The 27,930-nt window shown below is 39.8% G+C and overlaps 1 protein-coding gene across 5 annotated transcripts in view; it reads left to right on the top strand.

Annotated features, from left to right (window-relative positions):
• ergic1 (endoplasmic reticulum-golgi intermediate compartment 1) overlaps nucleotides 1-27,930 on the top strand; it is a 131,968-nt gene that overhangs the window by 85,749 nt on the left and 18,289 nt on the right. For 2 of the 5 annotated variants that reach the window (XR_009645541.1, XR_009645542.1), the window contains exon 10: nucleotides 15,830-15,944. Coding sequence is in view for 3 of the 5 variants with exons in the window: in XM_060837111.1 (XP_060693094.1) it covers nucleotides 15,830-15,937 (108 nt within the window). In the remaining 2 variants the exon portion in view is untranslated. Of the gene's footprint in view, nucleotides 1-15,829; nucleotides 20,506-27,930 lie in introns of those variants that run through there. The other 3 variants (XM_060837112.1, XM_060837110.1, XM_060837111.1) reach the window with 2 other exon arrangements.

Here is a 27,930-nt window from a genome sequence, read left to right on the forward strand (position 1 = left end):
TGATACCTGAGACTAGAATATTGCTACTGAGATGAGTTGCAAGCATTGGGAATTTAATAGCTTTGTAGTCATGCCGTGGTTTAACCTACCTGGGTGCATACAGTTTTTGCTCTGGTAATATGTGTGGAATGTCATCTAGCCAGCTGATCCTCGGAAACCGAACCATGGCCAGAAGGGCAAATGAGCACTGAGGCAGGCTGTTTAAATGGTCAGCTTCTATTCTCTGGGACTTTGTTCCATTTGTAATAATTGTCCCTCTGAACTTGCTGCTCATGACCCATCCAACCACTTCCCATGGCCTTCATGCCAACGTTTATACCCTCCTCTCAGCCACACACATGTCCTCTTGCACCTTCTATGTCTGCTCAATGCCAATTCATGTCCCATCCTTGCCCATTCATCCGGTGTGCACTATGTCAATAACTAATGACCTGTGTAATAACAATCGCAAGTGGTGAACTGCTGAGGGAGAAAAGACACCCATTCAGAAATATTCTTAAATAAGAAACTTGTTTTTTGCACAACTCTTTGAAAGTGTCAATTAGACAAATCATTAAAGATTCAATAACCAATAAAATAACAGAAACATCAGCACTTCACCCCTCTTAATCATGTCCCAATAAACATTGAGACAAAGGCGAGTACAGAAAGGACAACTTATCATAACTGCTTAAAGATGTCAATCAAAGTAACAAAAAATGCTGGCCTCTCACTCAAACATGCATCAATACTGTGACCATGAGACCAGCTAATGGGGGAAGGGGAATGAAAAGGAAATGAAGGGTTTGGAGTGCTAGGGACTCAGGTTTGATTCCACCCTTGGGTGACTGTCTGTGTGGAGTTTACAAATTCTCTCTGTATCTGCATTGGTTTCCTCTGGGTGTTCCGTTTCCTCCCACTGCCCAAAGATATGTAGGTTAGATGGATTAGCCATGGGAAATTATGAAGACGTGGGTGTACTGTACGTTTTAAGAGAGCTAAAAGCAGCACAACTATCCAACAGAACCAAGTGTTCTGAAAACAAAATAATGTAACATTTGGTCAAACAACTTGATTAGCTGGTTGCCTGGGAATGACAAAACAGGTTTGAATTAGGCCAGTTTAATGTATACTCCGAAAAATATGCTAACTCCAATCCAGTTTCAATTTAGTATATTGACAATCTTAAAAGTCAATGACACAATTTGTTGCTTTGGAGGTATAAGACTGCGGAAAATTGAACAGTTGAGAAGAGAACTGCCGGGCTACAAGCATGTAAAAACTGCCTGAAAAATGGCTCTTTTAAAGGTACCTTTATTGATCAGTAACCTATGAAGCAGAATCTCCAAGAAGAAGAAAAGAAGACAGGAATAAAGAGAAAACTGAAAGAACTGCCTGGTTTTTAGATAAGAAGTATTGTTTTGTAAATCTTAATTGGGGGTTTTATGAAACTAGTATTTTAGAGGGGAAGGTAAAAGATAGGTTAGAGGAAGGAATTGTAAATAGTTGTTAGTTAATTATTCTCTGTTATACTTTAAATAATAAAATTGTTAATTTTTACTTTAAATAGTTCTTGGTCTCTCGAATTTTCACAGATTACTGCATAAATCTTTTCTGTGTTGCTGCTTTAAATTAAACAGGGGTATTTACCCCATGTCGTAACAGAAATACAGAGATGGTGGGATGCAAAGATGTGGTAAGTGTGACAGCTGGAAAATGAGGAATGATTAACAGGCCTCAGGAAAAGCAAATAATGGCAACACTTGAGCTCAGGAACTGATATTGGTGAAGTTCAGCTGGTAATGCCACCTCAATAATCATGTGAGACTTGGCTCTCTCCTGCTAATTTCCTGTCACGAGGCAGTCTGCCTGTTCTCTGCTGAAGGGCTAGAGTGACCGTAAACCTTATCTGTCAGGCTGTGTATTATTATTACGCTGCTTGGTGGATTAATGAGATCCACACAGGCCTGCAGATTAAGCTCTCATTTGGTCTCAACGTTGGGGTCCCACAGTCCATAGGTGAAGAGCGAGGAACAGTTTAATGTGGAAATTATAAAGTGAAGGACTAACTTCAGTGGGATGAAAGGGATCTCACCAGGATGAAATGGAGCCAAAGTTCCACAGGGAAAATGGTAATAGAACAATGGGTGGTTTTTAAGGAATAAGTCTTTCTGGTACAGGCTAGGTATGTCAACAAGCGGAATAAGCAGGAAGACCAAATCCAGTGTTTGTTGGATGATAATGGAGATAAATGATACAAATGAAATAAAAATAAAAGAATGTGGGATACATCTTGGGTGAATTCCTCAGGAGAAACAGGCCAAATACACACAGTCAGTTGAGAGGGGAAGTGAAGAGGAAAATAAGACTGACAAAAAAATCAGTTAACATTGAACAGGACCCCAAAATCATCATCTGGCATGTAAATACAGTTGGTTCTGCTATAATGTGGTAATTCTATGTTATAAGAAAATCATGTGTTAGCAGCAGCACTTAAACAAATGGGGCCAGAATCGTGTTATAACTCTTACACACTTTAAAAGTTTGCCCTTGAGAAATAGTGTCCCCAGTTTGTCAATCGCATTATATCAAATTCATGTTAACGAAACATGCGTTATACCAGAATGACCTGTAGTGAACAAATAGCAAAAGGAGAGGAAAAGCCTCTTCAAGCATATAATACGTTATCTGTCCTGGAGGCATAAGGCAAAACTTAAATTGAAGGGTAGTTCAAGAGTACTTCATAAGCACTTTGATCAGTGTTTACTAGTGGAAGCTGCAGACGAATCGTTGATAGTAGGTGAGATGGCAGAATGAAAATTAAGATGCAGGAAATATTGGAAAATCTAACTATGCTTAGAAAATGGATAAATTGCTTGATCTGAATGATGTAGATTCCAGATTGCTAAGTGAAAGGTGGGCTGGTGATACAAAAGTTTGGCCATAATTTTTCAATCTTCCCTACTACAGAGGATCGGAGAGTGGCAAATGTGAAACCCTACTTCAAGAAAAGGTGTAAGGAAATTCCTAGCAAAGACTAACCAGCTAATTTAACATCATTAGTAATTTAGAAATGACAATTAGGAAAAATCAGTCAGTAATTGGAGAGATGCCTGAGTTAATGGCACTGGTTTGTAAACTCAAACTGTTTGGATGTAATATAATCTTTTTGATGAAGTAACGGAGAAGGTTGATGATGTAAGTGCAAAATATGTTGTCTTTTTAAAGAGTTTCTGACAAAGTAATGCACTAAAGACTGCTTAGTAAAATTGAGGCTCATTACATTAACCCCAGATGTACCTTAGAAATCTGTGGGAAGCTAGGGATGTGATTGCTGGGCCCACTGCTGAGACATTTGTCACCAGTAAGGTACTGGAAGACTGGAGGTTGGCTAACATGGTGGCATTACTAAGGAAAAATTGTAAGGAAAAACCAGGGAACTATACACCGATGAGTCTGACATCAGTGGTGGGTAAGTTGTTGGAGGGAATCCTGAAAGACAAGATTTACATGCATTTGGAAAAGACTACGGATAGTGCATGGGTCATCATGTTTCAAAAACTTAATTGAAGTATTTGAAAAAGTAACAAAGAGGATTGATGAGGTCAGAGCGGTGGACGTGATCTACATGGAGTCTAGATTAGAGTGGTGCTGGAAAAGCACAGCAGGTCAGGCAGCATCCGAGGAGCAGGAAAATTCGGGCAAAAGCCCTTCATGTGATCAACATGGACTTCAGTAAGGCATTCAACAAGATTTGTCATGGTAGACTGGTTAGACAGGGAGAAGTAGCCATTTGGATAATTGGCTTGAAGGCAGAAGACCGAGGGATGGTGGTGGATTGTTTTTCAGACTGGAGGTCTGTGACCAATGGTGTACCACAAGGATTGGTGCTGGGTCCACTGCTTTTTGTCATTTATATAACTTATTTGGATGTGAACATAGGATGCAGAGTTAGCAAGTTTGCAAATGACACCAAAATTGGAGGTGTAGTGGACAGTGAAAAAGTTATCTCAGGGCACGACGGGATCTTGATCAGATGGGCAAATGGGCTGAGGAGTGGCAGATGGACTTTAGATAAATGTGAGGTGCTGCATTTTTGGAAAAACAAATCTTAGCAGGACTTATACACTTAATGGTAAGGTCCTGAGGAGTGTTGCTGAACAAAGAGACTGTGGAGTGCAGGTTCATAGTTCCTTGAAAGTAGAGTCGCAGGTAGATAATACAGTGAAGATGTTTGGTATGGTCAGAGCATTGAGTACAGGAATTGGGAGGTCATATTGTAGCTGTACAGGATATTGGTTCGGCCACTATTGGAATATCGTGTGCAATTTTGGTCTCCCTCCCATTGGAAGGAGATTGTGAAACTTGAAAGCGTTCAGAAAAGATTTACAAGGATGTTGCTAGGGTTGAAGGATTTGAACTACAGGGAGAGGCTGAATAGGCTGGGGCTGTTTTCCCTGGAGCATCGGAGGCTGAGGTGTGACCTTATAGAGGTTTATAAAATCATGTGGGGCATGGATAGGATAAATAGATAAAGTCTTTTCCCTGGGTTGGGAGGAGTCCAGAACTAGAGGGCATAGGTTTACGGTGAGAGGGGAAAGATTTAAAAGGGATCTATGGGGCAACATTTTCATGCAGAGCATGGTGCGTGTACAGAATGAGTTGCCAGAGGAACTGGTGGAGGCTGGTGCAATCAGAATATATAAAAACAATTTGGACAGATATATGAAAAGGAAGGGTTTAGAGGGATATGGGCCAAGTGCTGGCAAATGGAACTAGATTAGTTCAGGATATCTGGTCGGAATGGACGAACTGGACTGAAGGGTTTATTTCTATGACTCTATTAAAGATAGGTCAGTGTGAACTCCAGTTTGGGGGACAAAAAAGCTTAAGGGCAGAAAGCAGAGTGTTAAATTAAATTGTTGCTTTTCAGACTTGAAGATAATAGATCTATAAAATGTTTCAATCTTTGCTCATTATTAAGCTGTAAGGTGGGGCAAACGATAGGATGATGCTAATCTCCTACAATAGGATAAAGATTGATTAGCAAAACGAAAAGAGTCAGATGATGCCTTTTAGCGAAAGGGATTGATGCTTTAATTCATACAATTAATGGTTCAATACAAAAGAGTTATGACATAATAGAGGAATCTGGGCTTTTGGTTCACAGATCTTGGAAGATGACAAGATGTATTTAGAGAGTCAGTAATCAAATATGGAATTTTGGCCTTTCCAAACCAAAGTCTTGTAGTGGTATTGTGTTGCTATGGTTGGTGTCTGTGTCTCTGAACAGAAGCACCGTGGTCAAATTGCAAATTGATAGCCAAGTGAAGTAAGGTGGATATCAACTTTAAATCCTTTCAAATGCACCAGTGGCAGATAGTAAAATCAGCCACATGATGGAAAGAAATTGAGCCTTCTATTGGCAGTGTTTCTAGCTCCAAGCTACAGCTGGCAGAGCAACTTTTGTCTTCTGAGTGGCTAGGGCAGTTGGTTCAGGTGAGACCAGACTAACTAGTGTGAACAAAATTAGTGCCAACAGTATAGCCTTGTTTTCTGGTCTGATTGGGTTTTTTTTTCCATCCTTCCTCCCTACCCTACCTTAAGGGCTGAGGCACTATTGGTTAGACCTGTTTTCAGGCAGAGGACATAAAAGGAAGCAGTAAAGATATTGATACAACAACAATGAAGTAAAATTCTGATTATATCACAACTGTAATAGTGCGTGTAGAGCTGGTCACCACTTGGTAAGTCCTTATGGCGTGCAGAAGAGATTTTTCAGAATGAGTTCAGAGATGTCAGATTCTAGTTACAGTGGTACAAGGTTTAGTTAGAGAAGGAAGCTGGGGTTGTTCTTCCTGGAGCTAAGGAGATTGAGGGGAGAAATATTCAAAGTGTACAAAATTATGTTCTGTTTCAATAAGATAAACAAAGAAAATCATTCCTATTAGCTAGTGGTGGAAGGACCGGGTGTCCAGAGATCTAAAGTTTTTGGCAGGAGGTGCAGATGGGATATGAGGAATAAATTATTTATTAATGAAGTATTATTGTAGTGGAATTCACTTATGAAGTGGAAATGGAAATGATCATTTCATATCAAAAGGAAATTAGATGGGCATCTGGGGAAAACCAGCTTAAAAGGCAATGGCAATAGAGCAGGAGAATTGGTCTGACGGACTTACTCGACATGGAGCTCAATGCACCGCATGATCCCTCTTTGTGCGTTCATGATCTCAGTTTCAGAGGAATAGTGGTGGCAAATTTTACAGTTTTTGCAGAACTACTGGCGTGGCATCGAGGCCAATACATTTGGAATAGAGTATTGTAACAGTGTGTTCAGAAATCTTCAATTCCTGAATACACTGCTAGTTATTATAGGTTCTAATCCAGTGATTTCATTTTTGTTCATTGCTAAGCTCAATGTTAAATAGATCCATTCTTTGAGTTTTTTGTATAGACGTATCTACGAGTTGACTTCAAATCTGTATGTTATGCATATCATCCAACAAATGTATAACCACTTTAAACTGGAATTATGGTTTGATCAAAAGTTTTAGTAATTTTGCAACGTACCTCTGTTTTGCTCAAGCTTTCTTCTAATTGTGATGTAATTGAACAATTCCAGAAAATGAAAATGAATGATCCAATCTTCAATTTTATAGTTGCCTTGTATGGTTGTTACTTGCTTTCGGAGGATTAGAAAGTACTTCAAAAGAGGCCTGTTAATTAAAATTATTTATTTTGGACTTAGAAATTGTTCAAGCTATCAATTGCAATTCCTTTTGTCCTTTTTTTGACTCTCTGTACTTAAGTGGCCAAATGCACTATTATTGCATTGTTGTACTGTAAACTCACTGAGAAACCAGATGGAGTTATTAATATTGCTGAGAAAGTGTGCTGGAGTGGTTGGTGGTGGATAGCATCATACTGCAGATGCTAAGCAAATGGATTTGCAACCTGCATATGTCGCACGTGTTTTAAGTGTTAAAAATCACGCAACACAGGTTATAGTCCAACAGGTTTAATTGGAAGCGCGCTAGCTTTTGGAGCGACGCTTTTTCATCAGTTGATTGTGGAGCGTCACTCTGAAAGCTAGTGTGCTTCCAATTAAACCCGAAAATGTGTTGCTGGAAAAGCGCAGCAGGTCAGGCAGTATCCAAGGAACAGGAGATTCGACGTTTCGAGCATAAGCCCTTCTTCAGGAAGGGCTTATGCCCGAAACGTCGAATCTCCTGTTCCTTGGATACTGCCTGACCTGCTGCACTTTTCCAGCAACACATTTTCAGCTCTGATCTCCAGCATCTGCAGTCCTCACTTTCTCCTCCAATTAAACCTGTTGGACTATAACCTAGTGTTGTGTGATTTTTAACCTTGTACACCCCAGTCCAACACCGGCATCTCCAAATCGTGTTTTAAGTGACCTCTGTTCATTGGAGCAGTAACTTTGCAGTAACTTGGAGCTTAAATGTTGTTTGGCAAGTACTTTGTAACTGGCTGTCGCTGTTGTGTCAGTGTAAGTCTATTGCCAACCTGCAGATCATTTTGAAATCTTAGCAAAGTAATCTCAACTCAAATGTTTCTGAGTTCCCTCGTCACATTCTTGTCCTTTCAGCAGGTCAGTTTCAAAAATGTATGGATCATGTGCTTGATCTGGTCATTTTGATTCTCCACTTAGAGTTCCAGTCAGTTATCATGCTGGAACTTTCAGGAGAGGGACAGAGATGACCTTTTGATGTAAATTGAAACTGAGCACTGTATCTATGGATTGGAAGAGATTCCAAAAGCTGAGAATCCAAGCCCTTGTTAAGAATGGTTATACTTGAAGAAGTGACCAGGATCTCTGATATATATCTGATGAAGCTGGAGGACATCTATAATTCTGAATTTGATGCAGCTCTCTGTCTAAATTTAAGAGTGGAAGTATGAAATAAGACGACAATATAGATTGATGATTCAGATTCCTATAGAATGCTGAACTTCTGATTTGGAGACTGTAAGTCGAAGGACATCATTCTTATAGGACAAATTTAGCTGATGGTGCTAATCGTGAGGATTTGCATCATTGTTGCCATGGTAGCCTGTGAATCATCGTAGTGCACTGAAAGCTGTCCAGGGTTGTTTCTAGGGAGATTATCTACTGGATAGCAGATGGTGTATTGTTTATGGAGTAAGCATTGGGATGAAGCGGGAGCTTTCACACCTACGCAGTAAATATATGCTCACCAATTACAGTAGGTGTCAAATTTAATTTCATAAATTATTAAAAATTAAACTTGCAAGTGTTCATATGCTTTGAAAAACTCCCCCTTTGATATGATTTTAAAATAATGCATATTCATCTGAACCATGTGATCTTGCCCTAACTTCTGTCAGATATAGAATAGAGATTAGTCGTAGTGTAAAAACCATGAATCACCGAGTAGGCTTCAATGCAAATAGATTACATTGTAATATATAATGCAGTTTCCATTTTCATTAGTTCATCCCTTGGACGCTTAGGCTTGCATTCTAATGCAGAACATGATTTAATTATTCTATATAAAAATAAAGTTTCAGTCGTGACTTAAGAGAATGCAAGCTCTAAATTAACATTCATCCGATGATAACTGAGCTGGCCAGTTAGCTACCCCCACCCTGGGTCATTTTCACAGGCAGGTAGTTAAATTGAAGCAATTAAAAGACACTTAAGGACTCTCCCCAATACTAATTGAATTTTCACGTCAGTGGGCAGGTCCTTTGCTGTGTCTGTAATGTGAGCAGTGAAAGATGGGACCTACTGGTGACAGGTTGGGACCTGCCCGCGATCTCTGTGCCAGGATCTCAATCCTAAAACAAAAATCCTCCCCTTCACGTTCAGAATGGCAGGAAACTGGTGGTCGAAGATTCAGTGACATGTTACATTCTGCATTAAAACTTAATGGAAAAGAGATTTGGGTTGAGTGTATAACTGATGCTCAATGCACTGCTGTAAACTTCCCAAATCCATGTAATTTCCAGTCCTGCTGAATATGGAATTTGCATAATCAAAAATCTCAAACAATCTAAATTTGCCTCAGTGGGTACAAAAAAGTCTTCTGCAGCTCATTTTAATAACTACTCTAATATTCTAGTACTACCTTGCTGAGCTGTAACCTTTTTATTTTCATCCCCAAAATGGTGTGTGTGTGGAATAAAATCCTAGTTTGGCAGTTATTGTCAAAAATATTAAGGGAGTACTACAGGGTAGATTTTACAATTGGGGGAAGGGAAATTACGATGCTGTAAGACAGGATTTGAGGAGCATAAGTTGGGAGTATAGGCTGTCAGGGAAGGATGTGGTGGAAATGTGGAACTTTTTCATGGAACAGATACGATGTGTCTTTGATATGTATGTACCTATCAGGCAGGAAAGAAATGGTCGTGTGAAGGAGCCTTGGTTGACGAGGGAGGTTGAATGTCTAGTAAAGAGGAAGAAGGAGGCTTACATAAGGTTGAGGAAACAGGGTTCAGACAGAGCAGTGGAGGGATACAGGATAGCCAGAAGGGACCTGAAGAAAGGGATTAGGAGAGCTAAGAGAGGGCATGAAAAATCCTTGGCGGATAGGATCAAGGATAACCCCAAGGCATTTTATGCGTATGTGAGAAACATGAGAATGACGAAAACGAGGGTAGGTCCGATCAAGGACAGTAGTGGGAGATTGTGTATTGAGTCGGAAGAGATAGGAGAGGTCTTGAATGAGTACTTTTCTTCAGTATTTACGAACGAGAGGGACCGTATTGTTGGAGAGGAGAGTGTGAAACGGACTGGTAAGCTAGAAGAGATACTTGTTAGGAAGGAAGATGTGTTGGACATTTTGAACAATTTGAGGATAGACAAGTCCCCCGGGCCTGACGGGATATATCCTAGGATTATGTGGGAAGCAAGAGAGGAAATTGCAGTACCGTTGGCAATGATCTTTTCATCTTCACTGTCAACGGGGGTGGTACCAGGGGACTGGAGAGTAGCGAATGTTGTGCCCCTGTTCAAAAAAGGGAATAGGGCTAACCCCGGGAATTACAGGTCAGTTAGTCTTACTTCTGTGGTAGGCAAAGTAATGGAAAGGGTACTGAGGGATAGGATTTATGAGTATCTGGAAAGACGCAGCTTGATTAGGGACAGCCAGCACGGATTTGTGAAGGGTAGGTCTTGCCTTACAAGTCTTATTGAATTCTTTGAGGAGGTGACCCAGCATGTGGATGAGGGTAGAGCAGTGGATGTAGTGTACATGGATTTTAGTAAGGCATTTGATAAGATTACCCATGGTAGGCTTATGCGGAAATTCAGGAGGCATGGGATAGAGGGAAATTTGGCCAGTTGGATAGAAAACTGGCTAACCGGTCGAAGTCAGAGAGTGGTGGTAGATGGTAAATATTCAGCCTGGAGCCCAGTTACAAGTGGAGTTCCGCAGGGATCAGTTCTGGGTCCTCTGCTGTTTGTAATTTTTATTAATGACTTGAATGAGGGAGTCGAAGGGTGGGTCAGTAAATTTGCAGATGATACGAAGATTGGTGGAGTTGTGGACAGTGAGGAGGGCTGTTGTCGGCTGCAAAGGGACTTAGATATGATGCAGAGCTGGGCTGAGGAGTGGCAGATGGAGTTCAACCCTGCCAAGTGCGAGGTTGTTCATTTTGGAAGAACAAATAAGAATGCGGAATACAGGGTTAATGGTAGGGTTCTTAGTCAGGTGGAGGAACAGAGGGATCTTGGGGTCTATGTAGATAGATCTTTGAAAGTTGCCACTCAGGTGGATAGAGCTTGTAAGAAGGCCTATGGTGTATTAGCGTTCATTAGCAGAGGGATTGAATTCAAGAGTCGTGAAGTGATGTTGCAGCTGTACAGGACTTTGGTTAGGCCACATTTGGAGTACTGTGTGCAGTTCTGGTCGCCTCACTTTAGGAAAGATGTGGAAGCTTTGGAGAGGGTGCAGAGAAGATTTACCAGGATGTTGCCTGGAATGGAGAATAGGTCATACGAGGATAGGTTGAGAGTTCTCGGCCTTTTCTCGTTGGAACGGCGAAGGATGAGGGGTGACTTGATAGAGGTTTATAAGATGATCAGAGGAATAGATAGAGTAGACAGTCAGAAACCTTTTCCCCGGGTACAACAGTGTGTTACAAGGGGACATAAATTTAAGGTGAAGTGTGGAAGGTATACAGGAGATGTCAGGGGTGGGTTCTTTACCCAGAGAGTGGTGGGGGCATGGAATGCGCTGTCTGTGGGAGTGGTAGAGTCAGAATCATTGGCGACCTTTAAGCGGCAATTGGATAGGTACATGGATGGATGCTTAATCTAGGATAGATGTTCGGCACAACATCGTGGGCCGAAGGGCCTGTTCTGTGCTGTATTGTTCTATGTTCTACTGTACAACTATTACCTGACTGAAGAATATTAAATTTGCGCACAAATTACAACCTATTCTGTTGATGGGCTTTCATATTAATCATGAATAGCTACCATGAGATTTATTTTCTATTCAAAGTAAAATAAAAATGGGATTTGTGCGGAATGCACACAAATGCTAGAGAAATGAAGAGTAAACTATTCTCACTTGATTCTCAGTTTGTGCACTTAGAAGTTTTTTGTGATGGACCGAAGGAAAGGGGGAATGACAGGTGTCTTCTGAGGAGAACGATCAGGATATTGAGCAGGAGGAGCATCGCCACTTGCATGATGCGGCGAAACATTGTCAGGCACATGAAGTTGGACAGTACTTAACTGACACCCAGTCCCAATAGATGTGAGCTGGGTGCACTGATCACTCAGTGACTGCAAATGTTTTGCTGCTTGGAAGGCAAGTAGTCTCTGTCATTTTTAGAGACATGTGCAACTTCAGTTTGGATGCTTGTTGCTTTGTTTTTGCTATTGATGAGAAGAAGTGATTTTAATGCGATGCACCCACATTGTGCAACTGGAAAATGTTATGCTATCTTGGGTGTTGGGGAAAGAGTAGCACTTCCTTCCAGAGGGTTCTAGTTAAGTAACTTGTATGTTGGTTCTTAAAAAAAAACAATACATTTACAAATGTGCAGTTGTCTTTGCAATGTGCCCTCAGAAGCATTTGTTTCTCAGTCCCCTCCAACAATGTGTACTGTGCAGGGTGACTCCTGGCTGGTCATACTTGACCTGGTTCTCAGCTGGGCTTTAAAAATAGCAGGAGACAGATTGTATCTCACCTCCGAGGCTCCCAGCCTCATTCCTGAGGAAGGGCTCGGAAAGATTGATTTTCCTACTCCTCTCATGCTGCCTGACCTGCTGTGCTTTCCCAGCAACACACACAACTTTAAAAATAGCAGCTGGCACCAGAAATCCCGAGAGGTCTCGACAGCAACGAATGGATCAGTTATTACTGAGCAAAGAATAGTGTAAGTGGTACACCTTAGAGATGTTATGCAGACATGAGGCAAGCTGCAGAGAATAGCATGAGGAAATTTGCTTGGCTCATGGAGAGAAGCCCTTCATAAAATACTTCAAAATTGATATATAGCCGATTTCTGGTAAAAGCCATTTCAGGTCTGAGACAAAGTGGAAGGGTGAAGGTTAAATGTTTTATTGAGTTCACTGGAAAGGAATTATAATGGCCATTAAAATTGATATGCATATCAGTTTGAGATAATAGGGGTGCTGCCTACAATTTTCATCACTGCTTTGTGTTAGTTTAAGATGAATGACAGAATATCTTTCTTCATTCTGTCAGTAGTTTTGGCATTTTTTGTTATTCTTTCATGCAATGTGAGCTTTTCTGGCAAGACCAACATTTGTTGCGCTTGAGGTGGTGGGAAATCTTCTTGAGTTACTGTGGTATTGGCAGTATAAGTGCATCCACAGTGCTTTTGGGAAGGGATTTCTAGGTTTTTGATCATGAGAGTGAAAGGACAGTGACATAATTCCAAGTCAAAATGGTATGTAGCTCGGAGAAGAACCTGCTCCTGGTGGTGTTCCAATGGTTGTCTGCTGTCCTTGTCCTTCTCGACCAAAAGAGACATGGCATCTTGTACGTGGCACATATACTGCCAGTATGTGCCAGTGGTGGACAGAATGGATGTTCAAGATGGTGGATGGGCTGCAGATTCAAGTGTCCAGGATGGTGTTGAGCTGCTTGAGTGTTGTTGGAGATGCAGACTTCCAGGCAAGCAGAGAATATTCAGCCACACTCCTGAGTTGTTTTGTGGATGGTGGGCAGGTTTTGAGGGCTCGGGAGGCTAGTTAAGAATTTCTCACCTCTGACCTGTTCTTGTTGCCACTGTATTTAAATGCCTGATACAGTTAAGAGTTTGATCAGTGTTGACCACTAAATTGTCAATGGTAGGGGATTCCACAATAGTAATGCCACTGCGCATTAGAGGAGTTGGTTACATTCCCACTTTTTACAGATGGCTATTATCTGACACTTGTTTTAGAAGACAGTAGAAATTTTGATTGCTTATGTTGTTTGTCCTTCAGTACAGAGAGCTGTAGGAGATCAAGTTTGGTCTTTTCTGTTTTCCTAATCTACAAATAGACGGGGTCATGAAAGCAATGTTAAGTGAGACTTCACTCTTAAGCTATAGCACACCATTTTCAGGGAAAGAAAAATACTGGTCAGGAGTGTATTTGATTAATTGATGTTCATCAGTATGGTATTCTTTGTTATTTCTATATGGTGATGTAGACTGAAATTTATAAAGATTTATCTGTTGTAATTTGGGTGTTTGAGTAAATAACATGTAGGTTTTGTCTGTCTGAAGTTAATTATTACTTAAGTATTTCTGTAGCCATAATGATTTGTTTTAAAATAATTTTTTAAGGCCTTGTTTTAGAATTAATGTTTTTTGGTACAGTACTAATGGACTTTGTTTTGTGACCCAACAAGGTCTGAAGGGTTCTTAGATATTTCTTGAATTTGTTCTTTTTTTTGGTTGGGGGGTGGGGGCAGCACCCATAGATTAGAGTTTTCTTTCAGGCAGTCCTGTGAAGTCCTTTTGATGAAGATGTTTGGATAGTGGTGTTCCTAAGAAGAAAAGGACATGTGAAACTAGATGAAATAGCTGCACAGAGGCCAGTATCCCATCACCAAGTCACCCTTTATTTACATGCACACAGGACACCGGCTGCAGCCAGCCAGCTCGGTGTCAGTTCCTGAGGTGAGGAGATTCTGAATCCCTTGTTTATTATATTGGTCAGCCAGCACACTCTGTTCCAGGTTAACAATCTCAATCAAGCATCTAATAACCAATGAGGTCCAACTGGTTCCAAACTAAATTGCTTAAATTAAAAAGTTGGTGTCAAACTTAGACCAGAAGTGATGGAATAACACTCTGAAAAAGATACTTAAAGCTGATTATGTTTAATATATAATCACTCCAGGAGGAAGTTATCTCTGGTTTGCAGTATTTTTGGACTTAATGGGATTGTACTTTCTTTGAATTTGTGTCACAAGTTTAGTTTATTATATTTTATCATTATTTTGTTTATAAGCTTCTATTTTACCGTTTAAACAAAATCTGAAGAATTGAGTGTTTCTTTTTCAGTGAGAAACCGCTTTGTTAAAGCCAAAGCATCAAAATATGGTCTAGCGAACCAGGTTTCTATCTGGGATCAGACTTATCCAGTAACAACATGAGCTGAGATGATAACATTTTGTTGGGATATTTGTAACAAAATATGTTATAATTCATTGTAACCCACCAGCAGGTATGCAGACATTTGGTATTGGCAAAATACTCAAATTTATACTGGTCTTCCTGTTGCTTTCCTACTTCCCCTGATCTGTCTGTAATTTTAAGAGCTTTAGGAAATGTAGGTGAGGCTTAGGTGACTCACATGCCCTTATCTTGATTGAAACCCTATCTTGTCATTCTGCAATTTTTCGACAAGGGGAGCTATGGGATGTGGCAGATTAGATTAGATTAGATTAGACTTAGTGTGGAAACAGGCCCTTCGGCCCAACAAGTCCACACCGACCCGCCGAAGCGCAACCCACCCATACTACTACATTTACCCCTTACCTAACACTACGGGCAATTTAGCATGGCCAATTCACCTGACCCGCACATCTTTGGACAGTGGGAGGAAACCGGAGCACCCGGAGGAAACCCACGCAGACACGGGGAGAACGTGCAAACTCCACACAGTCAGTCGCCTGAGTCGGGAATTGAACCCGGGTCTCAGGCGCTGTGAGGCAGCAGTGCTAACCACTGTGCCACCGTGCCGCCCAAGATTGACGAGTGGCCCAGCAGATCACCTTGCTTGAGTCACAGGAGAGAACTGGGGGGTTCACCAACTCCTTTCCACATCAGGCAGACCCTGATGCTTCTCAGATGCTACTTCCTTGCTTGGCATTATTATCCCTGCTCCTGGATCTCCCTTTACTCTCCCTGTAACCATACCTGAAAGTTCTGACTTAGACTAGTAGGACTACTTGTAGTCTGGCAGGGGCCACCACTTGGGTAGTAACGAGCTACAGTGATCAGTGGAAATGTGTTTTGTTGGCTCTTCATGAGGTGTATTGTCTCTTGCTTTATTTAATCATCACTCTCAAATTCAGCCTTGTTTCTGTGGTGTTTGAGCAGTCTACCTTTTGAGAGAGAGGTGATGTCTGAGGTCATTTTGTAAAGAATATATTCACTTGTCTTTAACTTGATGTATATGGCAGTTTTGGATTAGAGTACATTCTTGATTCAGTAATATTGTTTGGTTCAAGATGCACAAATCCATTTAATCTCTGGCATCCAGTTTTGGGCAAATGCTAATTTTGAGTTGTCCTTATAAAATATCATATCTGTGAATGTTGTGCAAAGAAGTATTAGTATTTTGAAATTGCATTATCTGATCGATAACATTTTTCACCCCCAGATCTGTGCAATCATTGGAGGAACATTTACAGTTGCTGGGATCATAGACTCTTGCATTTTTACAGCATCTGAAGCCTGGAAGAAGATTCAACTGGGCAAAATACACTAGCAACAATGTATGCAATTACTGAGCCAGTCCAGTATGCAAGTAATTGATTTAAAATGAATTGAGATTTTTATTTATGCTGGACTACCAACCAGAGTCAAAGTTACAGCTAGATTTTGGGTAATTCTGTTTCATTCTGTAGTCATTAAGAAGTGAAATCTGTTGCGCAGGAAGTTTGAATATCTAAATTGCAAATATTTTTGTCATTCAAAAATAACTTCTGCACGCCTGTCTTTAATAAGATTACATTATTTTCTGACGTAAATTGGTAACATTGTTAAAAAACAAATCTAAAGCTGAAAGTTGTTGAGAAAAATAGAATTTGCCTTTGCTGATCTTAAAGCCTACAGACAAGTGAACAATGAAGAGACACCTTTTTGTTTAGTTTTACATTTTTATGCAACATGATTAAAGTTAGATTTGTTTAGTTCTTTTTACCAAGTTCAACGTACCACTTCACACATCGATTTGGATATCACTTTTTTTGTTATATGCATCATCTTTCGTCTGTGTCTTCCTTTGGCCCGACATGTCTGTGCTGACCATGATGCTATTTTAAACTAATCCCATCTGCCTGCACATGGTCTGTATCCCTCTATTCCCTGCCAGTTCATGTGCCTGGCTAAATGTCTCTCAAACTGTGCTATCATATGTTTCCACCACGTCCCCTGGCAGTATTTTCCAGAAGGGATCAGAAGTTTAATTTGCATTGTTTTATCTTCCTGTCTGTATACATAACACACATGCATATTTTGAAGGGTATGTTGGTAGTTTTGTTTTAAAGAATACTTGCACATAAATTTTGAGACTGCTTTTTGAGGGCTATAATCAGAGCTTAGAGTTAAAAAATTAGGATCTATATTTGTACTGGTATGCCATTTTGTCCATAGATATTTACGTGTACTTTAACGTATTCAAACTTCTTTGGATGCGAATAACCTCCATGCTGGAATTTTAGATAACTCTAAGCAATTACTTGATGGGTTTAAAAAAAGCTATATTTATCTGAAGTGAATCATCAAACAGAGATTAATGCTTTTTTTCCCCTCATGATTAGTGAAAATACAGTGACACTCAAACTTTCAAGGTGCTGCTATAATAATGATATGTAAACCTTCTATTTCAGTTATTGTTAATTCCATAGATACTTAGCTGATAGAAAACCAGTTACAATGTACTAAAATTGAAACAAATCGCTTGAGAAAACTGTTGAAAATTGTACCTTGCTGGTGGAATAGATGAACAGTGATATTTAAATATTTTTCTCCAATGCATAGTGCCAAATGTCTTGAAAAGCAGTATGATTCCATCATCTAAATAATTTTTAAAGTTTATAATGAAGTCATTTAAAACACAATATTTGATGCTCCAGAATTATGAAGAAGCAAATATAATTCAGTAAACATTTGTGCAGTAAAAATTTAAAGCAGGATCATGTAAAAAAAATTGTTCAGTATTTTGTGGTTTCTGATTCTCTCCAAAATACTCAGCAATATGTTTTTTATTCCCCCTCACTTACCTTTGAGCATGTTTGGTTTCCAGCCTTTCTGAAAAAGGGACGGCAGTCATTTTTTGTTGTCAAAAGTAGGCTTACCAAAATAATCTGTATTTTTCACTTTTAATTGTAATACGGTTCTAAAGGATGAGAAAACAATTTCTCCTTCCAAAATGTTTCACATAGTTCCTTACTTGAGGCAAGTTTATTTGTTTTAAATATATTATATTTGTCTATGATATGAAAGTTACTACATGAAATGTCTGGTTGCATTCTGGAAATGATGTAGATCCACATTTTAAAATAAATTCTTTTAATATTGCTGCAATGGTGCCACTTATGTCTATTCTGCATGGCAGCAATTACCATACTAGCTAGCAGTTTCCTGAAACCATGCACTGTAGTAGTAATCCTGTCAAATTATAAAATGATGGATGTGTGTGAAGCACGTATGGTATGATTTGCAGAATGTCTTTTCTAAAAACAACACATGACGACAACAACCTTGTTAAAACTTCTACCATCATTTTCCATCCATTTGGATTGAAAAGTGCTGTGTTTGTCATTGTTCTAACTGAGATGAATGCATGTCTGTTTTCTTTTCAGTTGACATGTACAATATTTGTGACAGTGAAGGAGATCGAAAGTTAACAAAAAAAAGCACCATCCCAATGTTGGCTGAATTCTGCAGAAATTCCACATTGAACTTGTGATGCTGAAAAAATTGTATATAATCTCCTATCTAATTAAAACTACTTGAAATATGGCATTTTCCCTTTCAATCAATAGTGAAATTGGGGGGAAAAAGTAGAATAAGCACAAAATTAGGGAACCTCAATCTTCCCAAATGTTTCAGGCATTTCTTTGCATTATGACAGTTAATTTGTTTAAAACCTGCGATGTTTGAGTACTGCCTTTATGCAAATTAGTATGCAAACTGGTTGTAATTTGGAAGATGATGTACTTCTATTTTTTAAAAAGAACTTTTGTATATTGCTTCTCCTTGTTTTGTTAAATATAAATCATTGCAGTCAGACGTGAGGTGAGGATATTAATCTCCCGAGGCCAGACAGAATTCTTCGGTTTGCTGGTTAAAATGTTAAATTCCCCAAAAAAATGGTGTTAAAATCTAGGATTCAAAGTGCTGTGGTAACCTTGGACATGAGCATTGATGTTCCTGTGCAAATATTAGCAATAGAATCCACTTGCAACCTTTTAGTATGGGACTCCAAAGAGTTGTGTGGATTTAGCTACACTTTATGACTGCAGCTTTGATTGCTGCATTGAGTTCTTCGCAAAGGTGTAAAGAATACACCAGCACAAACTTACAGTATTGACGATCAAGGCTATCACTTTGACAAAACAACCACTGATTCTATAGGATGCAACTTTGGCATTTTATTTTGTGGAACTTGAAGAACTTGTAAGAGACTAACTGTTTTTAACCAGTTTTATTATGTTTGATTCTGCTGATATTTGCATTATTTAGTTGACTGTTTAAAAATGTTGCTATATCCACAAGAGTTCAAGATATTGCAATGTAGGCTGTTTAGAAATTAGTACAGGGGTTAATGTAGGCTTCAAATTAAAGGCATTGTCAGGCAGAAATGTGTCTGGCTGCAGATTTTTGTTTCTGTTTACAGAAACTTCCAAAATTTATTGCATTTATAGTAGTGTCCACAAAATCTGGCCCTCCTCCTCTATGAATGAATTCAAGTGTCAAAGGCCATTTTACCAGAATTAGTTTTCCTGGCATTTTTCCAAATCATCTCTATTTGCAGTGTATCATGTATTAGGGCAGGCTTTTGAAACCTGTGGGGTGCAATGCTCACTGCAGTCACCAACGAAAAATTTGGGTCCAGAGTTCCGACCAACTGCGAACAATAGTTGTGAATGTGGCAGCGCAAGCTTGGTGGGGAGGGAGCCAAAGGCCCATTCCTGTGCTGAATTGTTCTTTAGTCTAACTGGTTAATTCCTCAGGCCTGACTAGTGTATTGCAAATCATCATGGGAAAATTGCATTTTAAACTTAAAAATTTTGTGGATTAAACAATTCCTAACGCCATCCCTCCCCTTATTGTAATTTTCGAGCATTGAGGTTGCACCACAATTGGAAACAAGTTGGAAAGAACTGGATTAGGGATACTTGTTTTGCATTACATCAAGCCTGAAGGAATGATTTACCTTTCATTTTCTTTAATATCATCAGAATTATAACAACAAGTGCCAAACATACTACTGGTATTTTCATTAGTCTTTTATATACAGTACTGTTGATCTGACCAATAATATGCAAAAAGAAACTGAGCGAGAACTGTTCTTTTTAGGAGAGATTTGTCCTTGCAGCATATGACATGTTCACATTGGGTAGTACATCTCTAATTTTAATTTACTTCCTGTTATTCTTTTAGATTTTCGAAATGTCAAAGATACTTTCCTGTGTGTTAGTATTTAACTTTTTGGCCTTAACTTGGATTATTTTTGGTGTACTTAACATAGCATTTTCATGCATTTTAACTTCTCCCAGAACCTTCAAGATGTACACCTGTCAGAAGGAAACGTTACCCTCCTCTAGATCAATGGGAATTAGATGCTCTGTTAAGCAACTGACAGGATAACACTCCAGACAGCTGGATTCCTCCTGGAATGGTATCATTCATTCTATTTCTGCATTTTATCTGAAGTAATAGTCCCTTGGCAATACCAGGAAATCCAGTTTATCTCAATGCCAATTATTTAATATCAATTAAGCAAGGATTGCTGTAAATTTCTTATTCCTAGTTCACTGCAACTATCAAATATACCGTAAGCTTTCAGATAAGCTGCACCTTTGAATTTTTAGTTGTAAATTTCTTCAGCCAGAGATACCAAAAGGTAAGCCACTTCTACATGGGCAGGTTATGTGTTGCAAGGACAAGCCCTAGCTGAAGGACTAGGCTCTCTCTGCTGTGCTATGCCTATGTGATTGCCTGACTTACCTGTGGTAAGAATGACAAATACAACACACGAAAATTGCATAATCCAATTTTACAAATGTATAATAATTCAGTATGTAATTGAAATGTGGAAAATAAAACTTGGTCTATTTAAATATGTTGAACGTTGTTCACACTGTTTGGTTATCATAATCATTTTCAGCCAAGAAATATTATAAAGGCTTTTGCAATCTTTCATTTTCTGGAGTCTCTCTCTCTTCATTACTTTTAATGAAGCAGGCAGCCACTTGGCTGTTCTTTGCTCACAGCAATCCAACACAACACCAGGCACAGTAAAATGCTTAAGGGACAGGCAGATCTGACAAAGCAGCCGAGAGATTCCTTGGGCGACACTATGCCAGAGCTTACTGAAGACTGTGTTGTATTTATTTAGGTGGAGGTGGTAGTGTAGTGGTAATGATACTGGACTGGTAATCCAGAAGTCCAGGCCAGTGCTTGAGGGATATGGGTTCAAAACCCAAAATAGTAGACGTTATACATGGAATGAGGCTAATGAAGCCATTGTCAATTGTTGTAAAAGCTAATGGTTCACTAATTGCCTTACCAAAGGAAATCTATCATGCTTGCTTGGTCTGTCCTATTGTTATGGAGCAGACCAGAATCCCTTAAAGTATGTTAGGGTCTAGGTTACCATCATAACTTGTTCCTATTTTAAAGGCAAATGTGAACTGCCGTGTTCCAGATGCAATGCAACTGGTCAAAGTACTCAACTTTAGGCAAAACACAATTTATTTAAACACTACAGTTAAAATATAAACAAAAGAAAGAGGAATTTAGAATGACTTAAATACAGTAAATTTTACTAAAAAATGTTCCAATATAGTAACATCCCACAAATACCATCTTAGCAAAAAGGGCAAATTCAGACACAGATTCTCACAGGCAGTTCTCCAATCCAGAAGGAGAAAACATCAAGAGAAAATTCAAAGAGATATCCAACCAAGACACATTCCCTGAAGTGTCCAACTCTGTAGAGACCCCAACAGTTTCTGATGCTACTGAAAACCCAAAATCCAGAAATCCTGATCTGAGAGAGCTGGGCTCATTCATTCTGGCTGCTTTTTTAAAAACAAGACTCAAGCACTTCCAAGTTTTCTATTCCAGTGGTCTTGCCAGCTTGGGTACCTCTCATTCAATCTCTCTCTCAAAAGAAACCAGGACAAAATAATCTCTCAAACACACAACATCATGACACTATATGTGACTCCAGATGCATAGCAATGTGGTTGATTCTTAATAGCCCCCTGAAATGGCCTAGCAGTTGTACCAAACTCTGACAAAGTCTAAATGATAGCATCTGTCACTGACCTAGATACCAGAAATGATAACAGCAGACAAATCCTTATCAATTGTGTAAAGTCTACCTTACCTACATCTGAGGCCCTGAGCCAAAAACTGGAAGGGTTCTCCCACAAACTAGTCAGAGATTAAAAAAAAACAATGCAGATGCTAGAATCCAAAGTAGACCTGCTGGAGGCCTCAAATAACACGGCAAGCCAGGCAGTATCAGAAGGTGGAGAAGTCGATGTTTTGGGTGTAACCCTTCTTCAGGACTGGGTGGTGGTTGTAGCAAGAGCTGCAAATCAAGGGTGTTGCGGGGGCAGGGTGGTAAAGTGGGGATAGGTGAGGACCGGCAGAGGGTACGACCTAGTTGGTCAATGGGAGGAATGAATCCGGTTGGTGGCATGGAGGGGGAGGGAAGGGTACCAGCAAGAGGTTATTTGAAACTGGAGAACTCAACATTGAGTCCTCTGGGCTGTAGGCTGCCCAGGTGGGAGATGAGGTGTAGTAAAGCAACAGATTGACTTGGTCATACGTGCAGAATTAAAGCTTACTGACCATAACAAATTACTGGAGAAAGTCAGCAAGTCTGGAGGCATTTCTGCAAAAAAAATCCAGTGACCCTGCTTTACAATGTCTGAGATACTACTATCTCCTAATAGCAGAAAAGACCCACACCCAGTAGAGGTGGTGCCTACTGTATCCGTTGCATCTGATGAGGTCTCCACTACATTGAGGAGACTAGGCGCCAACTTGTGGATCGTTTCAGAGAACATCTCTGGGCCACCTGCACTAACCAACTCCACTGCCCTGATGCTGAACATTTTCAATCCCCTTCCCACGCCACCAAGGACATGCAAGGTCATGGGCCTCCTCCATTGCCAAACCCTTACCACTCGATGCCTGGAGAAAGAATGCCATTTTTTTGCCTTGGGATCCTGCAACCACATGACCTCAATGTAGATTTCACCAGTTTCCTCATTTCCCCTTTCCCCACCTTATCTTAGTCCCAAGCCTCCAACTTGGCACCACCCCTTTGACCAGTCTTGCCTGTCCATCTTCCTTCCCTCCCACCTATCCGCTCCACTCTCCCCTCTGACCTATCACTTCCAATCACACCTTCAACTACATATCACATTCCCAGCTACCTTCCTTCCCATGCTCTCTCCCCCCCCCCCCATTTATCTCTCAGCCCCCATGGCCCACAAGCCTCATTTCTGCTGAAGGGCTTATGCCTGAAACATTGATTCTCCTGCTCCTTAGATGCTGCCTAACCTGCTGTGCTTTTCTAGGATCACACTCTCAACTCTAATCTCCAGCATCTGTAGCCATCACTTTTTCAAGAGGTGGTGCCACAGCTATTTTTAATTACTCCTGCATTTCTCAACATTTAACTGCAAAGCCCTTGAGGTCTCATGGCATTAGTTCAAACATGGACCTCCCTCAGCTGTTCCATTTTGAACACCATAGAGGAAGCAACGAGGATGACAGGAGCACAGAATGTACTCTGGGTGGGGGACTTCAATGCCCATCATCAAAAGTGACTCCAAGATGTACTACTGAGCTAGCCGAGTCCTAAAGAATGTAACTGCTAGACTGAGTATGTGGCAAGAAGTGAGGGAACCAGCAAGAGGTAAAAATCTGTTTGCACCATCCTCACCAATGGACCTGGTATAGATGTGTCTATTTCAATTCAGTAAGATTGACCACTGTACAGTATTTGTGGAAATTATGTCACGTCCTCACATTTGAAGATGCCCTCTGTGTTGTGTGGCAATACCTCAATGCTAAATGAGACAGATTTTGAACTGATCGAGCAACTCAAGTCTAGGCCTCCATTAGGCAATGTTGGTAATCATCAGAAGCAGGAATTTATTCACTCAGAATCTGTAACCTCATGGCCTGGTTTACCTACCACTCTACCATTACCACCAAGCCAGGTCACTAACCCACATTGAATGAAAAGTGTAGCAGAGTTTCCCAGGGACAGCACCATGAGTGCCTCAAATGAGCCTGGTGAAGTTACAGCACAGGATTTCAACTGCTTGCTCTACCTTTAGGGGAAGATGGTGGCTTCGTGGTAAAGTCACTAGATTAGTAACTCTAGATGTTAGGCTAATTCTCTGGGATTGTGGGTTTAAATTCCAATATGGCAGCTGGTGGAATGTAAGTTCAATTAATAATTTTGGAACATGAACTAGTCTCTGATATACTGACAATGACAGCTATCATCAATTGTAAAACTTGAACTTGGTTCATTAATGTCTATTAGGGATGGAAATCTGCCATCCTTACATCATCTGGCCTATATCTAACTTGAGAACCACAGCAGTGGGGTTGGTGCTCAATTGCCCTCTGAAATGGCTGACCAAGCTACACAGTTAAAGGGCAATTAGAGTCAGATAACAAGTGCTATCATTTGCCAGAGAATTTTTTTGAAAGAGAATTTTAAAAACTCAATAAATGTAAATTAAAGCAAGTTGGATTTTAAACCAATCCCATTACCAATGAGTCATACCTGAGCCCTGGAATTCTGCCAAATCCATTTGTGAACAATTGGAGTCTGCACAAATATTTCCATCCTCGATGATAATGGAGCCGAGCACATCAGTGCAGACGATGAGGCTGAATCATTTGCAACATTCTTCAGCCAGAAGAGGATCATCCACATCCTCCTGAGGTCCACTGCATCACAGGTGCAAGCCTTCAATTAACTGGATTGATGCTAACATGATAACAAGATCAGACTGAAGATGCTGGATACTGCAATGACTATAGGCCCAGTCAAAATGCCTGCAATAGTGCAGAGAAACTATGCTCTTGCATTTGCTGGTCGCCTAGCCAAATTATTCCAGTGCATTTCCAACACTGATATGTCCTGACGATATGGAATAATGCCTGGTATGTCCTGTGCACAAGAAGTAGGATAAATCCATAATGGCCAATTATCAGCCTATTAGTCTACACTTGATCATGTGCTAAGTATTGGAAGGGATCATTAGAGGTGTTCAGGCAGCACTTACTCAGCAATTACCTTTTCCCGAACAATTAGTTTGGGGGACACCACCACCCCTCAACACCTGGGAGCAAGTGAGGACTGCAGATGCTGGAGATCAGAGTCGAGAGTGTGGTGCTAGAAAAGCACAGCAGGTCAGGCAGCATCCAAGAGCAAAAGAATTGACATTTTGGGCAAGAGCCCTTCATCAGCCCCTCAACACTTGGTCCAGGCAAGGCAAAAGAGTTGATCTCCAGAGGTGAGGTGGGAGTGACTGCCCGTCACATCAAAACAACCCTTGATCAAATGTGACATCAAGGAGCTCTCGCAAAACTAGATGGAAATGGAAATCAAAGGGAAAACTTGGTTGGAGTCATATCTACCACCAAAGAAGATGGTTGTGGTTGTTGGAGATCAATGATCTTAGCCTCAGGAAATTCTTAGGGTAGGGTCTTTGGCCCAACCATCCTCAGTTGCTTCATCAGTAATATTTCCCTCCACCATATTGTTACAAGCAGGGATGTTTACTGATAATTTTACAACAATCAGCACCATTTGCAACTCCTCAGATTCTGAGGAAGCTCATGCCCAAATGCAGTAAAACGTGGAAAGCATACAGATTTCAGCTGAAAAGTGGCAAATAGCACTGGTGCCACAGAAAAGACAAGAATGACCATTTCTAATAAGAAAATCCCAACATTGCCCCTTGACAATCAATGATATTACTGTCCTTGAATCCTGTACTATCTGCATCTTGAGGGTTAGCATTGTTCAGAATTGGAAAACACAAGCCACAAGTGGCTACAAGAATAGGGCAGAGGCTAGGAATTCTGTGATGAATACTCAACATCTGACTCTCCAGAGCCTATCCACAATATACAAAGCACAGTTCTGGAGTGTGATGGAATACTCTCCACTTGCCTTAATGGGCAACACTCAAGGACGTTGACACCGCCCAGGACAAGATATCCCACTTCATTAACATCAGCTTTACCAGCTTCCACATTTATTCACCTTTCCAACAATGTCTACAAGATATGCTGCAGTGACATGCCAAAGGTCTTTCAACAGCATCTTCAGAACTTGCAACTCCTACCATTTTGAAGGCAACAAACTCATAGATTTAAATTGTCTGCAAGTTTCCCCGAGAGCCACGCACCATTATGTCTTCAATGTCACTGAGTCAAAATCCTGGAACTCCCTTTGTAACAGCATTGTTAGTATTTGTTTACTCCAAGGACAGCAGCAATTCAAGAAGATAGTCATGACTACCTTCACCAAGACAGTTAGGTGTGGGTAATATATGCTCACCTACTCAGCAATGCCCACATTCTAAAAAAGAATTGTGAAGGAAGAGAGGAAAGAAGGGATATGAAAGAAATATTTTCAATGAAGTCAAATGTACAAAATCTTTCCACTTCTGTGGTTTGTTTATCTTCATAGAAGTTTTTAAATCACATCAGTATTCCTTGAGAGCCTATTAAAATAGAGTTTTAAAGCAGTGCTAACATTTCCACGAGATTGTATAATGAAGCTTACTCTATTCATTGGAGGAAGGAGTCTGCTTCATCTTGAATTGCTCCACAAGGATGAATTTACTTGGTTTGTAAAAAGCTGATTAGGAACAAAAAATTACCGGAAAATAGATTTCCTCGTTTCATGACTTCAGCATTAAAGCCAGTGCTTTTAAAGTATTTGACACAGTGCATGCTTTAAATACATTTGCAATGTTATTTAAACATTGTTGCAGCTCAGTAAACATTTCTAATCCACCAGGATCAGAAAAACAACATCTGTTGTACGTTTTGTCACTTTCTTCTGGTGAGTACTTACTTCAACCAAAACTCTATAGCCTAGACTTGGTGATTAATAATATATTTATAAGGTAGCCTGGAATGTAACTGCCGCAGTATAACTTGAGAAATTGATATTTTAATCTGTATTTTCCTCCATCTCCACCGACTGTGTCCCTTCCTTCACCCACCCCCAACCCCTACATTCAATCGTTGTTTTGTTAATCTTCATTAAATCTCAATAAAGACAAGATAATAATATTAGTTTTTTTTCATTTGGTCTCCTATATTTATATCTGTACACTAAGTTAGTGATAATATGTTTAATTTAGTTAATCGTGCAGCATTAAGTTTTGAAGTTTAGTCAGTTCAGTTCTTGTTGACGAAGAAAACTGACCGAGGTAATTAATGAACTAGAGAAGCCATCAAACCTTACAATGCTTTTCTGCTTCTAAATCACTTGAGATCTCCCAGTCTGTCTCACTAAGTGGTTGATTCATTGTGGTTGTTTCTCTGTTGTATTCTTCTGATTATTGCACTGAAGTATACTTAAACTAACAAAAGTGCTTAATAATCTCAAGTAGAAAATGACTTTAGTGTCTAAGCTTAAGTGTTGAGCTTCCAATCTCAATTACCCAGGGTCAGATCCTTTAACGGAGATAGTTATGTCCCATTACCATTTTTGGCTGAAATGCTAGTAAATATTTCCATGTGCTTTGCTAGATGAAGCCAATCATCATCCAGGAAAAGTAGCTGCAACTTTGTATTTCAGAGTAACTTTTGGGCCATATATTTTACAATAAATGAAGTTACAAGTAGTGAGAGGAAAGCGTAACTAATATATGATTTGTAATGGCATTAATTTAAAAGCAAATAATCTGATAGGATAGACCTGGGACTATTTCATTTCTCTGTTTGACGCAAAATTATAAAATATTGATTTCCAGAATAAATACAGGTAGTGAAAAAGGAGTTGCCTTGTTGAGAATAAGACTTTTGAACCCTCCTTTTGTGACCACAGATTGTTGGATGAAATCTTGTTTTCATTTCATATCCTTGCAAATGACTCTTGTGGCGAGAGCTCAGTTTGAGCAGCTCCTAGTGGCTTTGAAAGGGCAATTAAAATCAGACTTCACATTTCCACGCTTCAAAGGTACTTTAAGCAGTTGAAAAATTTAGAAATACATACAGATAAGTTACTAATTTAAGCTATCCAAAAGGTATCTTAGAATATGAAGGAGTTAATATAACTGTGAGGCAAATCCATTTCGTGACCATAATTTATTCTGGAGTTGAACATTATGTTCTTGGCACAATTGGAATATAAATAATTTTATGAATAAATGTACTTGTTTGCCAAACTCATTTTAATTGACTTGCCAGGTATGAATAGTGATTGTAGATTAATTCAATACGATGCCACACAATGTCTGAAGT

Source organism: Hemiscyllium ocellatum, chromosome 16 (genome assembly GCF_020745735.1).
Source record: "Hemiscyllium ocellatum isolate sHemOce1 chromosome 16, sHemOce1.pat.X.cur, whole genome shotgun sequence".
Classification (NCBI taxonomy): Eukaryota; Metazoa; Chordata; class Chondrichthyes; order Orectolobiformes; family Hemiscylliidae; genus Hemiscyllium; species Hemiscyllium ocellatum.